This window comes from Eleutherodactylus coqui, chromosome 10 (genome assembly GCF_035609145.1).
Source record: "Eleutherodactylus coqui strain aEleCoq1 chromosome 10, aEleCoq1.hap1, whole genome shotgun sequence".
Lineage (NCBI taxonomy): Eukaryota > Metazoa > Chordata > Amphibia > Anura > Eleutherodactylidae > Eleutherodactylus > Eleutherodactylus coqui.
In genome coordinates, this window is record NC_089846.1 from 74,758,467 (window position 1) to 74,774,167 (window position 15,701).

Genomic DNA, 15,701 nt, shown 5'->3' on the forward strand with positions numbered 1-15,701 from the left:
TAAGAGGTAATAATGGTAAAATAAATAACATTTTATAAAAGCAGCAGATATTGTGAGTGTAATTGTAAAGGTAGGAATGTTCAGAAGTTTATAATCTCTGTATTTTTGGCTGTTTGGCCTGAACATCCCGGACACTATATCATCCCAGGACATTATCTGAACGTCCTCGTCGGGGGTTAAACCTGACTTCGAGTTTATTGATACAAACCAGCAAGTACAATGTGTTTTGCAGCAAGAGCCCCTTCATCAGATGTGCTGGTATATGTGCAGCTCTCGCCTCTCTAAGGGTTGAGTTGTGCCCAATGCTCTTTCACGGGGCACAGCTACGCTCTTAGGGAAGTGTTGTGAATATTCCAGTATATCTGATGAAGGAATTCTCACCCCAAAATGCCTTATACGTGCTGGTTTTGCATCAACAAACAAGAAGTCTGGTTTGATCCTTGGCTCAGGTGTCTTACAGGGTGGAATTCAGCGCCAGGCCCGCTCCGTTTTGATTTGGGTTTCTCCTGTGTCTTTTTATAACCTATGTAAAAATGTTCTTACAACAACTTTCCTGGGCTCCTATTCCCCAACACTACTTTTAATAATTCTCTTCTAGTTTGGGGTAAATACCATCTCGCCCTCCATTTCATCCGGTGCGCAGACATATTAAGCTCAATCTACTTTAGGTCGAAGCTCTTGAGGCAGTGGGGAGTGTTGGGCTTAGAGATACAACAGTCTTACAAGATCTGCGGCGGCTCTTTGGGGTCAGAATACAGAATACAGTACGTGGGTGTATTGTGAGTATATTGTGGCAACGATTGACTGATTGCTTGTCTGCAGTAACAAAAACCCTGCAGCACCGTCCAGGTCTAAGGTGTAAAACACCACCCTGTCAGAGAGGCTCCTTGAGGTATTTAACAGTACTTTCTTTTTTTACATCCCATTTGGGCCACATTAGAGTAAACTCACACGTGGCAGAATACTTGTCGAAATTTATGCAACTGAAAATCAGTACCCTTCACCTGAATGGGAGAAGCTAAGGGCGAGACGTGCGTCGGGGAACATGGATTTCCAGACCCTCGGTTATGTGGTAACACTTTATTATATGCATGACATTGAGCTTAGTTGCGCCATTGTAGGTTGATATGAGCAGGATTTCCCTTATATGTGTGACCTGAGGTAACGGATTTCCCTTGCATTAATGATGCATCTTCTTCATGTTCTATTTTTTAAAATGTTTTAATTATATATGTAGTTTTCAATAAACAACTTTTTAATGCTAAGTCTTGCAGTCCTGTCTTGGAAATTGGTTTCGGGGTTATCATATTAAATATGTAGGACTGACATTTTTGGTGGGATTATAGACGTTTTCATATAGGATTCATCTACCATAAATGGCCTCTTTACACGACCCAGCGATCGGGCAACAATGTTCGTTAGATTGCTCAATCATTGGGCCATGTGAAGCTGCACTCGATTAGTCAATGAATGAGCAAACCCTCATTCATCCGCTGATCACATCTTTTGTGCAGCCATTATTGTTGCTAGCACATCTCGCCATGTGAACGGTGGATGTTCTGCTGACAATCTTATGGGAGCGACTGATTGTACGCATTATCATCTGTGCCCCATATATTCTGAGTCAGCCGGTGTGAAGGCCAGGTAAGGGAGTGCTGATCTCGTTGATCGGGGGTCATTATTTGACTCACCTTGAGCCATGTATAAAGACCTTTAGTAGGCGATGGCATATTTATGTATAACGATGTATGATTGAGGCTTGACATGTTTTATTGTGGTCATTATACTTTATACATAAAGCGGATATGTCTGACTATTTATTACATATATAATCTCATAAAATAATCCAAGTTTCTCACCTTCTCTCCTTTAGCGCCATTATCTCCCTTGAGTCCAGGCAATCCAGGAGGTCCCTAAAGGACAGATAGTTTAGTACAAACTCCAAGGACAAATTATATATACAAATATAGGAAAGTGTAACTGGACTCGTGACGCATTAAGATGACTTTCGGTGTTGTGGTTTGTTAGCACTTTCAATAGCTCGAAAATGTCTTTTATTGTGTTAAGAGAACAATAGCTTTCGAAAGCCTTAAGCCAACTGGTCACAGAAGTCATCAGAGCCAAGTTACAATTTGCTACATCTGCAGTAAAGCTGCCGTTGTCTCACCATTGGTCCAGGGGGTCCGGCTTGACCCGTTGCTCCTGGGCGACCTTGTTCACGCTGCAGACAAAAATAATTCAGGTCTCAGCAAACAGTTACAGTCCATAATATCATCCATATGATGTAAAAAAAGATCCAAGGCAAAAATACCCCCTCGCTCCGGAACTCAGGAAGTGGTGATAAACTTATAACATACTATACTTTATTGCAACGCGTTTCGGCGGTGCAAAGCTGCCTTTCTCAAGCAATACACACATTCACAAAGTCACATCTATATAAACACAATTAAAAATAATTATTACTCACAAGCACATGTTTTCGGTGGACGCCGTGCCCCGGCGCCATCTTGGTGTCACGAGGTCATCTCATGTGACACAATACGTCATTCACGTCATGTAAATAAAAAACGTCATTACACTCATTCATAAAAACGGGGCTGTATACTATAATCATTTCACATGACACCCCACGTCACTGTGTCACATGATCGGATACATTATTCATTAGATGTATAACACCAATTTATCATACAAAGTATAGTATTATATAACTACTCTATATCAATTTACCTCATCCACTAACAAGGGCATACCACTCTTATTAACCAATTAATATGAGTCATTACTCACTTTCTTATAAAATGACTAGCTGATATACCCGGCTTCGCCCGAGTTATTTTTGGTACTGGTGTTTATCTGGTGTTCACACGGAAAATCTTCTAAAGTCGTGGTTACTTTAGAGATACCGGAAAAACATATGTTCCCCATTTTGCATAGTTCTCTGCGTTACCCAGGAAACACCATGGGGAGGTAACCATGCTGTGTTTCCTTTATATAAAATGACATCAGGAAGTGAGAGAATTAGATTCCATACATAAAATTTGGACACTAATTCTTTTGCACTTAGATTTGAACAATCGAGGTGGGACCCATTAACTTTTCCTATTTATGACATAATCAATGCCCGTGCCAAATTTCAAGTTTCTATGACATCGGGAAGTGAGAGAATTAGATTTCGTAAGTAAAATGTGGACGCTAATTCTTTTGCGCTTAGAATTGAACAATCGAGGTGGGACCCATTAGCTTTTCCTATTTATGACATAATCAATGCCCGTTCCAAATTTCATGTTTCTATGACACCAAGAAGTGAGAGAATTAAATTCCGTACGTAAAATTTGGACGCTAGTTCTTTTGCGCTAGAATTGAATAATCGAGTTGGGACCCATTAGCTTTTCCAATTTATGACATAATCAAGGCTCGTGCCAAATTTCACGTTTCTATGACACCGGAAAGTGAGAAAATTACATTCCGTACGTAAAATTTGGACACTAATTATTTTGCGCATAGAATTGAATAATCAAGTTGGGACCCATTAGCTTTTCCTATTTATGACATAATCAATGCTCGTGCCAAATTTCACGTTTCTATGACACCGGAAAGTGAGAAAAATACATTCTGTATGTAAAATTTGGACGCCAATTCTTTTGAGCACAGAATTGAATAATTGAGTTAGGACCCATTAGCTTTTCCTATTTATGACATAATCAATGCTCGAGCCAAATTTCACATTTCTATGACACCGGAAAGTGAGAAAATTACATTCCGTACGTAAAATTTGGACGCTAATTCTTTTGCACTAGAATTGAATATTCGAGTTAGGACCCATTAGCTTTTCCTATTTATGACATAATCAATGCTCGTGCCAAATTTCACGTTTCTATGACACAGGAAAGTGAGAAAATTAGATTCCGTACGTAAAATTTGGACGCTAATTCTTTTGCGCATAGAATTGAATAATCAAGTTGGGACCCATTAACTTTTCCTATTTATGACATAATCAATGCCCGTGCCAAATTTCAAGTTTCTATGACATCGGGAAGTGAGAGAATTAGATTTCGTAAGTAAAATGTGGACGCTAATTCTTTTGCGCTTAGAATTGAACAATCGAGGTGGGACCCATTAGCTTTTCCTATTTATGACATAATCAATGCCCGTTCCAAATTTCATGTTTCTATGACACCAAGAAGTGAGAGAATTAAATTCCGTACGTAAAATTTGGACGCTAGTTCTTTTGCGCTAGAATTGAATAATCGAGTTGGGACCCATTAGCTTTTCCAATTTATGACATAATCAAGGCTCGTGCCAAATTTCACGTTTCTATGACACCGGAAAGTGAGAAAATTACATTCCGTACGTAAAATTTGGACACTAATTATTTTGCGCATAGAATTGAATAATCAAGTTGGGACCCATTAGCTTTTCCTATTTATGACATAATCAATGCTCGTGCCAAATTTCACGTTTCTATGACACCGGAAAGTGAGAAAAATACATTCTGTATGTAAAATTTGGACGCCAATTCTTTTGAGCACAGAATTGAATAATTGAGTTAGGACCCATTAGCTTTTCCTATTTATGACATAATCAATGCTCGAGCCAAATTTCACATTTCTATGACACCGGAAAGTGAGAAAATTACATTCCGTACGTAAAATTTGGACGCTAATTCTTTTGCACTAGAATTGAATATTCGAGTTAGGACCCATTAGCTTTTCCTATTTATGACATAATCAATGCTCGTGCCAAATTTCACGTTTCTATGACACAGGAAAGTGAGAAAATTAGATTCCGTACGTAAAATTTGGACGCTAATTCTTTTGCGCATAGAATTGAATAATCAAGTTGGGACCCATTAACTTTTCCTATTTATGACATAATCAATGCCCGTGCCAAATTTCAAGTTTCTATGACATCGGGAAGTGAGAGAATTAGATTTCGTAAGTAAAATGTGGACGCTAATTCTTTTGCGCTTAGAATTGAACAATCGAGGTGGGACCCATTAGCTTTTCCTATTTATGACATAATCAATGCCCGTTCCAAATTTCATGTTTCTATGACACCAAGAAGTGAGAGAATTAAATTCCGTACGTAAAATTTGGACGCTAGTTCTTTTGCGCTAGAATTGAATAATCGAGTTGGGACCCATTAGCTTTTCCAATTTATGACATAATCAAGGCTCGTGCCAAATTTCACGTTTCTATGACACCGGAAAGTGAGAAAATTACATTCCGTACGTAAAATTTGGACACTAATTATTTTGCGCATAGAATTGAATAATCAAGTTGGGACCCATTAGCTTTTCCTATTTATGACATAATCAATGCTCGTGCCAAATTTCACGTTTCTATGACACCGGAAAGTGAGAAAAATACATTCTGTATGTAAAATTTGGACGCCAATTCTTTTGAGCACAGAATTGAATAATTGAGTTAGGACCCATTAGCTTTTCCTATTTATGACATAATCAATGCTCGAGCCAAATTTCACATTTCTATGACACCGGAAAGTGAGAAAATTACATTCCGTACGTAAAATTTGGACGCTAATTCTTTTGCACTAGAATTGAATATTCGAGTTAGGACCCATTAGCTTTTCCTATTTATGACATAATCAATGCTCGTGCCAAATTTCACGTTTCTATGACACAGGAAAGTGAGAAAATTAGATTCCGTACGTAAAATTTGGACGCTAATTCTTTTGCGCATAGAATTGAATAATCAAGTTGGGACCCATTAACTTTTCCTATTTATGACATAATCAATGCCCGTGCCAAATTTCAAGTTTCTATGACATTGGGAAGTGAGAGAATTAGATTTCGTAAGTAAAATGTGGACGCTAATTCTTTTGCGCTTAGAATTGAACAATCGAGGTGGGACCCATTAGCTTTTCCTATTTATGACATAATCAATGCCCGTTCCAAATTTCATGTTTCTATGACACCAAGAAGTGAGAGAATTAAATTCCGTACGTAAAATTTGGACGCTAGTTCTTTTGCGCTAGAATTGAATAATCGAGTTGGGACCCATTAGCTTTTCCAATTTATGACATAATCAAGGCTCGTGCCAAATTTCACGTTTCTATGACACCGGAAAGTGAGAAAATTACATTCCGTACGTAAAATTTGGACACTAATTATTTTGCGCATAGAATTGAATAATCAAGTTGGGACCCATTAGCTTTTCCTATTTATGACATAATCAATGCTCGTGCCAAATTTCACGTTTCTATGACACCGGAAAGTGAGAAAAATACATTCTGTATGTAAAATTTGGACGCCAATTCTTTTGAGCACAGAATTGAATAATTGAGTTAGGACCCATTAGCTTTTCCTATTTATGACATAATCAATGCTCGAGCCAAATTTCACATTTCTATGACACCGGAAAGTGAGAAAATTACATTCCGTACGTAAAATTTGGACGCTAATTCTTTTGCACTAGAATTGAATATTCGAGTTAGGACCCATTAGCTTTTCCTATTTATGACATAATCAATGCTCGTGCCAAATTTCACGTTTCTATGACACAGGAAAGTGAGAAAATTACATTCCGTACGTAAAATTTGGACGCTAATTCTTTTGCGCATAGAATTGAATAATCAAGTTGGGACCCATTAACTTTTCCTATTTATGACATATTCAATGCCCGTGCCAAATTTCCCGTTTCTATGACATTGGGAAGTGAGAGATTTAGATTATGTACGTTAAATTTCGACGCTAATTCTTTTGCGTTAGAATTGAATAATCGAGTTGGGACCCATTTACTTTTCATATTTTGAGATAATCTATGCTTGCTCCAAAATTCATGTTTCTACGGCATCGGGAAGTTGGAGAACTTTTGGCGAGTCAGTCAGTCAGTGAGTCAGTCAGTGAGGGCTTTCGTCTTTATATATATAGATTTACTATTTTTGTATGAGGCACTGAATGATTGTTTTCATATCCATATGATGTAGCTGTGCATCCAGCTCAGACAGCGAGACTCTGGACCCATGAGTCCCAACACCAGAGGGAGGACGCTTTACATCAACCGACCAATAAGGATCATTAAGCCGCGATCTCATAACTTTATCATTTTTTTGAAAGGTTCTGAGCTCAGTGGGCTATTTACTTAGAACAGAGTTTCACATGCCGACCCAAGTCATTTCTGCACTCGGCCACAGGCAACAAATGTAATAGCAGTTGCAAGCCTCGTAATACATCTGGCGGCACCTCCGTGCACCAGAAGAAAACCTACTTCCACTAGGAGCTGGGAAATGTAACCACTTTCTGCCATAGATTATAGTAAAAGTGATGGGCTGCGGGTGTCCACAACCCCTAATGCTTGGCCCCAGGCACTAGCTGAAAAAGTGAAGCGGTGCAATGTAAATGGCCTAAAAGGCTCAGTTTTGATGAATGTGTCTTAACTGCAACTTTTGGACACCAGAATTTGGGCATGCGGCGATTAATAAATAGGCCCTATTTATGCCCTATAGCAAACCTTTGGGTCTACACCCTCCTCTGCTATATATAATATTGCCACCTAGGGCACAAATAATACTGCTATATATTAAATAAAACATATTTAGTCTTTACAATCATATGCAGACTCTATACATATATAGTAACATAATATGTTATGCTGAAAAAAAGACATATGTGCATCCAGTACAGCCTGTTACACCCCAATGTTGATCCAGAGGAGACACATTTTCACTGCATACATAGAATCCTAGAACAGTAGAGTTGGAAGGGACCTCAATGGTCATCTGGTCCTCCAGGGTCCATGGGTCCAACCCCCTACTCAGTGCAGGATCACTAAATCATCACAGACAGATATTTGTCCAGCTTCTAACGACTTCCATTTAAGGAGAACTCACCAACTCTCATGGCAACCTGTTCCACTCATTGAGCCCCCTCACTATCTAATATCTAGTCTGTGTCTCCTCCCTTTCAGTTTCATCCCATTGTTTCTAGTCTTTCCTTGTGCAAATGAGAACAGGGCTGATCCCTCTGCACTGTGACAGCCCTTCAGATATTTGTAGAAGGTTATTAAGTCTCCTCTCAGCCTTCTCTTCTGCAAGCTAAACATTCCCAGATCCTTAACTGTTCCTCATGGGACATGATTTGCAGACCACTTACCATCTTGGTAACTCTTCTCTGAATTTGCTCCAGTTTGTCTATGTCTTTTTTAAAGTGGGGTGCCCAGAACTGGACACAGTATTCTAGATGATGTCTGACTAAGGAAGAGTAGAGGGGGATAATTACCTCACGTGATCTAGACTCTATACTTCTCTTAATACATCCCAGAATTGTGTTTGCCTTTTTGGCTGCTGCATCACACTGTTGACTCATGTTCAGTCTATGATCTATTAGTATACCCAAGTCTTTTTCACAGGTGCTGCTGCTTAGCCCACTTCCTCCCATTCTGTATGTGCTTTTTTCATTTTTTTTTGCCCAGATGCATTTCTTGCATTTCTCCTTGTTAAATACCATTCTGTTAGTCGCTGCCCGTACATTCGCTCATCTCTTACTCACTCACTACACACTCACTATAAACATTCACTCATCCCTGCCTGTACACATACTGCAAACCCACACATGTATGCTCTATGCCCTTTACCTCTTCTCTGTAATCTGGCCAGTGATCTCAGCAGCCTCTGTATTATATGGCAGTCGCTACATATTAACATTATGTTATACATTGGTTTACTATGTGCAGGCAGCCCAATAAGGCAGAGGCTGCACCGCAGTTCTAGTTCTCCTCTGCTCCTTTGAACCAGACATAGATCAGTATAGGGTTCTATATGCAGGAAACTTTATATACATGATTTACTTTGCATAGTCGACAGTAAAGAATGAAGGGGGAAGGGGTGGGTGTCACTCCTCCCAATCTATAGCCCCATAACAACTGCATGGTCCTCTTCAATTAAATGTAAGCGCTGCGGAATAGGATGGCGCTATACAAATGAAGATTATTATTATTATCTCTGGTTTCCAATCCTAATATAAACCCCCTAACACAAATTACAAAAAACCTTTCTTAATATTCCTCCTCCATTTCTGGTGAGCTTGGGCCAATTACAGAGACCAGAAGTACATAGGGGAACGTAAGCAATGTGTGCAACCAGCTCTACTGAAAAAGATAAAGCAAGCACCGCTGGTCTCCAAGAGAGCACATGGAAGCATCGGTGGTCTCCAAGAGAGTATGTGGAAGCATTAGTGGTGTCCAAGAGAGCATGTGGAAGCATCAGTAGTCTCCAAGAGAGCATGTGGAAGTATTGGTGGTGTCAAAGAGAGCATGTGGAAGCATTGGTGGTGTCCAAGGGAGCGTTCGGAAGCATCGGTGGTCTCCAAGGGAGCATGCGGAAGCATCTGCGTTCTCTAAGAGAACATGCGGAATGATCTGTGGTCCCCAAAAGAGCATGTGAAAGCATCGCTAGTCTCCAAGAGAGCATGTGGAAGCATTAGTGGTGTCCAAGAGAGCATGTGGAAGCATCAGGGGTCTCCAAGAGAGCATGTGGAAGCATCGGTGGTGTCCAAAAGAGCATATGGAAGCATCGGTGGTCTCCAAGAGAGCATGTGGAAGCATCGGTGGTCTCCAAGAGAGCATGTGGAAGCATCGGTGGCCAACACTTTTGCTAGATGTTCAGCCACTACCCAGCTTGCCAATTATTCCCAGTCCATTGAACTCAAGCAGTAGTAGATATGCATGTTAGTATGGACAAAGTGTAATGTCTTAACTTGCCAAATACCTCCTAGGTATAAAATGCATCTCTACATGGTGATATTTCTAACTTTCATAGTTTCCAACAGTCCCCATTTTCACGTAACTGTCCCACGAACTAGATCCAAATAAAGTTGAACCTATTCTAATTTGCCTCAAAAAAGAGCATCAGGCAGAACTTAAAATGTCCCCATAAATGTTGACAAGTGCGATTTCCAAAACCTACCTCCAAATGTAGCGGAAAAGCGACTATATAATGATTTTCCCCTTACAGAATGCTTTAAATAATCACAAAATAAAACGAACACGAAAAGCCACACATAATTGGTATCAGCACATCTATAACAACCCGTACTGCATTACATTATTCATCCAGCACAGTAAATTCCATAAAAATACCAAATAGCTATTTTCTGTTCAGTTTTCTTCTCCAAACAAAAAAATAATCAAAAAAGCTGTATATGCCTCAGAATTGTACCAATAAAAACAATTTTGTACCAAAAAAACAAGCCTCGTACAGCTCTATCAGCAGAAAAATAAGAACGCTCCGGTCCAGGAATGTGGCGTCACAAAAGAGGTATTTTGTTTTTTTTTAAAAAGTGTTTATATTGAACAAAAGCGGTAAAACATAATAAAACCTATATTATACCGCATGGTGAACGCCAGCAAAAAATTAATAAAAGTTATTCAATACATTATGTGGACTTGAAACTGGTTCTTATAAAAATGTGAATTTGGCAAGCAAAATGCAAGATGTCATACAGTGACACTGCCGAAAAATAAGAGTTCTGACCGCTGGGCACAAAAGAGGAAACGATTTACTGGCTCTTAAAGCTAAAATTAGTTACGTTATTAAGGGGTTAAAAAATGCACTTAAGGTGACCGAATTCTGCACCAAATATATTGACATATTGAGGCCTCGGTCACACGGGCGGTTTTTGCCGCGATTTGCGGATCGCGTGACGGACGCGCATCCGCAAATCGCGTGACAGGGGCCGAAAAATCGCCGGAAAAATCTGCTCCTAGCCGCGTTTCCTTTGAAACGGGCCCGAGCACTGGAGCGCTGTCCAGCCTATTGAATTCAATGGAGCCGGCAATACAGCCGGCTCCATTGAAAGCAATGGGCTGCCGGCGATCGCAGGATGAATTTTCGGGAAGGGCTTAAAAATATAAGCCCTTCCCTGAAAATAATCCAAAAATGTGTAAAAATAAAAAAAAATACATACTCACCTTGTCCCTGCAGACGGAGTTCAGACGTGGCTGGCCGGCAGTTCTCCTGAACTGCTGTGAGTAGTATTCAGCAGGCGGGGATTTAAAATCCCCGCCTGCTGAATGGACTGCCTCTGATTGGTCACAGCCCTCACCAATCAGAGGCAGCTCTCACTCACCCATTCATGAATTCATGAATGGGTGAGTGAGTGCTGCCTCTGATTGGCTCAGCGCAGGGACCAATCAGGGGCAGCTCACAGCTGTCATTCAATAGCTGAGAGCTGCCCCTGATTGGTCCTTGCACTGAGCCAATCAGAGGCAGCACTCACTCACCCATTCATGAATTCATGAATGGGTGAGTGAGAGCTGCCTCTGATTGGTGAGGGCTGTGACCAATCAGGGGCAGCTCTCAGCTATTGAATGACAGCTGTGAGCTGCCCCTGATTGGTCCCTGCGCTGTATTGCCGGCTCCATTGAATTCAATGGGCATGCATCATTCTTCTCTGCCACAGCTGTTACAGCTGTGGCAGAGGAGAATGATTTGTGTAGTATATGTTCTCAATGGGGTCGGCGCTGCTGCCGCCGGCCCCATTGAGCGCATATAGAGAACAACAGGAATCGCAGATCGCAGATAGGCGCGATCTGCGATTTCTGTTCTATAATTTATCGGAAAAGCGCATACAAACCGCCTATGTGTCCGATACCATTGCAAAGCAATGGTTCTATAAAATCGCAGATCGCATGCGTAAATCACGTGAAAAATCGCCCGTGTGACCGAGGCCTAAGCAACATTTTTGGGATGATTTTTCATAATATAATGTGCCTGTTGGGTTTGGATGGTCAGATGTGATTTTGTTGTTTAGCCTCTTCACTAAAAAGCCAGATATATTTATCAGCCCAGCATGTGGGAAAAGACGGTAATGACTGCCTTACTTCTGTGACTGGCCCGGATACGACTATCTGGTCCTAGTTGAAGCATATACTGTATATGGTGTCATCTTGCTTGCAGTATGGAAATGTCTATTTTCGCACAGATGTAAGGTCCTTTTGAGCAGATTACTCACCACAGCTCCAGGGATGCCTCGAAGTCCTTCTGGTCCTTGCTTTCCTTGAGATCCCTGAGGTCCAACAGCCCCCGTCTTCCCAGGAGGACCCAAAGCACCATCTTCTCCCTGAAAGCAGAAGCAATGTATTATAATAGGCACTGCAGTGCTATGGCACATGTTAGACCCGTAATCTAGCAGTATATATCAGCTTTATCCTGGGGTAAAGTCTGGCACATTTACCTTAGCTCCTTTTCCACCCTGACCACCTTCAGGACCAGACGGACCAGCGGGACCCTGCGAAAGAGAGAAGAAATAAGTAATACTAAACCTGTACATATATAGAACTGCCAGGAGGGCCAAGGGTTCCTCTCTCTTATTTATACCAGCATGTTTTGGATACATACACTACCGTTCAAAAGTTTTTGACTGGCACACTGGACAAAAAGGGCTACCACAGCCATGCAATACCCTCTGGTGTACGCAAGAGAATGACCCAAAACATACTTCTGGGTTATATCAGAACTACTTAAAAGTACAGGAAGCCGGCAGGCTGCAAAAAATGGAATGGCCTGCAAAGTCATTTTAGCTTGTTTGGGATGAAAGGACAGGAGGGTTAAAGCAAAGCAATCTATAAGTGCAGCACATTTGTGGGAACTTCTGCAACCATATTGGGACTGAGGGGCGACTGGGAAGAGTCAAAAATCTAGATTTAATTTGGTGAAACAAAGTTACGCCATTATTTTTATTCATCTTCACTTGTTTATTTGTTCTCTGCTTTCATTTCAAAGGACATTTGAGATAGTAAACTGTAAATATTAATAAAAACTGGAGAACTTGAGGAGTTCTAAAACTTTTGACCAATAGTGTTTGTCATTAAAGGGGTTGTCTCGCGAAAGCAAGTGGGGTTATACACTTCTGTATGGCCATATTAATGCACTTTGTAATGTACATTGTGCATTAAATATGAGCCATACAGAAGTTATACACTTACCTGCTCCGTTGCTAGCGTCCCCGTTGCCATGGTTCCGTCTAACTTCGGTGTCTTCTTGCTTTTTTAGACGCGCTTGCGCAGATGCATCTTCTCCCTTCGGCTGGTCTTGGAAGCATCGGCGTTTTGGCTCCGCCCCCTTGTACGCGTCATCGCGTAGCTCCGCCCCCGTCATGTGCCGATTCCAGCCAATCAGGAGGCTGGAACCGGCACACGTCATGGGGCGGAGCTACGCGATGACGCGTACAAGGGGGCGGAGCCAAAACGCCGATGCTTCCAAGACCAGCCGAAGGGAGAAGATGCATCTGCGCAAGCGCGTCTAAAAAAGCAAGAAGACACCGAAGTGTCCGGGGTCTTGAGCAGGAGCGGGACAGCAGCGGCGGAACCCGTGGGGGATCGGGGGTTGCGGCGGACCAGGCTGCCGACAAGGTACTGTGAAGAGGATGTCACCCCCAGAGCTCAGCGGCGGCTCTGGAGCCCCTCCGGGGACCCTTGTGGCAGCAGCACCCTCCCTAAGCCTCGGGGCAGGGAGCCGAGGTCACGGAGGAATCCGACACAGCAGTCGGCGGGCACGGCGAGCAGGGGCCCTCGCTCCGGTCCGAGGGCGGGGCCCGCGGCGCCGGGCGGCAGGCAGCAGAGAGCTGGAACGGATGTCTCTCCCGGTGACGTGCCGGCCGGGGGAACATCTGGAAGCACGACACGAAGGAGAGACACGGCTGTGAGGGCCAGCGGCAGCAGGAGCAGAGCAGTGAGTGAAAGTGGCAGAACAGCGACCCCTAGTGGTGAAGTGCCGGCCCAGGGGAGAGCTGGAAAGAATAGAAATGCTGGAGGAGCCAGGCAGGATGGGCATTCCCTGCCTCAGCGACAGACCCCGCAAGGATCCACTGGGAACAGCACGGCCAGGGTGAGGTCTGTAGTGTGCGTTCCGCAGTCGGGACAGAGTTTCGTTGCAGGCCGGCAAGCAGAAGTTAATGCGGTGCCAGCGGATCATCGTCAGGACGCCGCAGATTCAGAGGAGTCTGGGAGCGACACGGAGGTTCTGATCCCGGGAGGTCCGGCTGGTGGAGACACAGCGTCCATGCAGCCTGGTGAGCATAGCTCCTTAATTTGTATGTCTGATGATATGCTTGCGGGTCAGTCGGGGGGTCGAAGTTTGAATGTGTGGGAGACAGGAGTGCGGCAGGGGGAATTTGGAGGTGAGTTAAGGGAGTTGTTAGGTAACGTGAGGGATTTGCTGCAGCGTTGCGATAGGGGGGACAGGTTGCCAGTAGGTTCTCCGGTGGCGGTGTGGGTGACACCGGGGGGTAGTGGTGACGTGGCAGTGGGCACTGGTTTAGGGGTTAGCGCAGGGACTAGGACCACACAGTGTGCTGGCGTAACGATGGCTGTGCAAACAGAAAAGGACGGTGATTCGGTTCGGTTAGACGACAGGGCTAAGGGAGAGGTGTACGTCTCCTTTGAGGGCCCCTTGGGCGCTCATTTGAAGAAAGAAGTACGGGAAAAAATTTGGAGGGACGAGTACATTGAAATATTTTCGTTGTTACCGTTAGAAAAGTTTAATCTGGATAAGGGGAAGCGGACGGAAACCAAGAAGGAGGAGGAAGAAAAGAAGCGTTGGCGGCTTATTCCGCAGACGTTTGCCAATTGGATGCACGCGTTTGCGATTTTAGCAGGGGTGATAGGCGAAAAGGCGCCGGAGAATTGCTCAGCTGGATTGGCTGGAATCGGCACGTGACGGGGCGGAGCTACACGGAGCCCCATAGAGAACAGCAGAAGACCCGGACTGCGCAAGCGCGGCTAATTTGGCCATCGGAGGCCAAAAATTAGTCGGCACCATGGAGACCAGGACGCTAGCAACGGAGCAGGTAAGTAAAAAACTTTTTATAACTTCTGTATGGCTCATAATTAATGCACAATGTATATTACAAAGTGCATTATTATGGCCATACAGAAGTGTATAACCCCACTTGCTGCCTCGGGACATCTCCTTTAAATTTTGATGTGATCTGGTGCAGGTGACGTGGCTGGTGAGGGGGCGGCAGTAGACTCCCTCCGGCTATAAGTCAAAATATTGGTTGCCAGCCTTCGGGCGGCGTGGTTGGCCCCTGAACCTGTAGTTCGGTGGGGGGCAGTTGTTGCGTTTTTTCCCGGTTATGGTTGCACCAGATCTTTGTGACTCCAAAGAATCCCCCTCGTTCATTGTTCATTTTATGTACTGTTTGTTAATAAACTGGCTGCTGTGGCCAATTTAGCCAAAGAGGAAGGAGTGGTGTTTTTATGGGTCGTAAGAGGGGTGGTGGGCTACAGCGAGGTATTCTGGCCTCCACGGGTCAAGAAGTAAAGGATATAAGAACTTAGAAATCAGACTCTTACCCATGATGAATGCACCAATAAAATACTCTAGCTGCTCATAACACTGCTCAGTCAGTCGTATTCAGCTTTGAGTGGCAAGGAGCACGGATAACACTTGTGATTACCCAGGCAGGAAACAAATCCAGTACTCTAGACCACTAATGGTGGCCGTATACCTTACATAAGGTGAAGAGAGGTATAGGAAAACTGAGGCCTTGGTGTAACTACTTGGTAGGTGATGACTTAAAAGACAGTGAAGTTGATGGCTTTCAAAAAAGTAGTCTATTTAGAAGCAGCGGGCTTCCCCCTGGGGGTGCTCTGCCTGATGCTCTGCCCGTCTCCCTTTTCTTTTTGATACAGCTTAGATAGCTGTTGGCCGCATCAAGTTCTGGCGGCAGCCGTTCC

General features: G+C 43.2%; 2 protein-coding genes across 2 annotated transcripts in view; one reads left to right on the forward strand and one right to left on the reverse strand.

Annotated features, from left to right (window-relative positions):
- Window positions 1–15,701, forward strand: part of LOC136580606 (H-2 class II histocompatibility antigen, E-S beta chain-like) — a 474,076-nt gene that overhangs the window by 359,929 nt on the left and 98,446 nt on the right. The window lies entirely within an intron of this gene.
- LOC136581085 (collagen alpha-1(V) chain-like) overlaps window positions 1–15,701 on the reverse strand; it is a 54,554-nt gene that overhangs the window by 12,439 nt on the left and 26,414 nt on the right. Inside the window, exons 8-11 of the mRNA XM_066582075.1 lie at window positions 12,197–12,250; window positions 11,975–12,082; window positions 2,168–2,221; window positions 1,860–1,913 (exon numbers count right to left, since the gene is read on the reverse strand). Coding sequence (XP_066438172.1) covers window positions 1,860–1,913; window positions 2,168–2,221; window positions 11,975–12,082; window positions 12,197–12,250 — 270 coding nt within the window. The remainder of the gene's footprint in view (window positions 1–1,859; window positions 1,914–2,167; window positions 2,222–11,974; window positions 12,083–12,196; window positions 12,251–15,701) is intronic.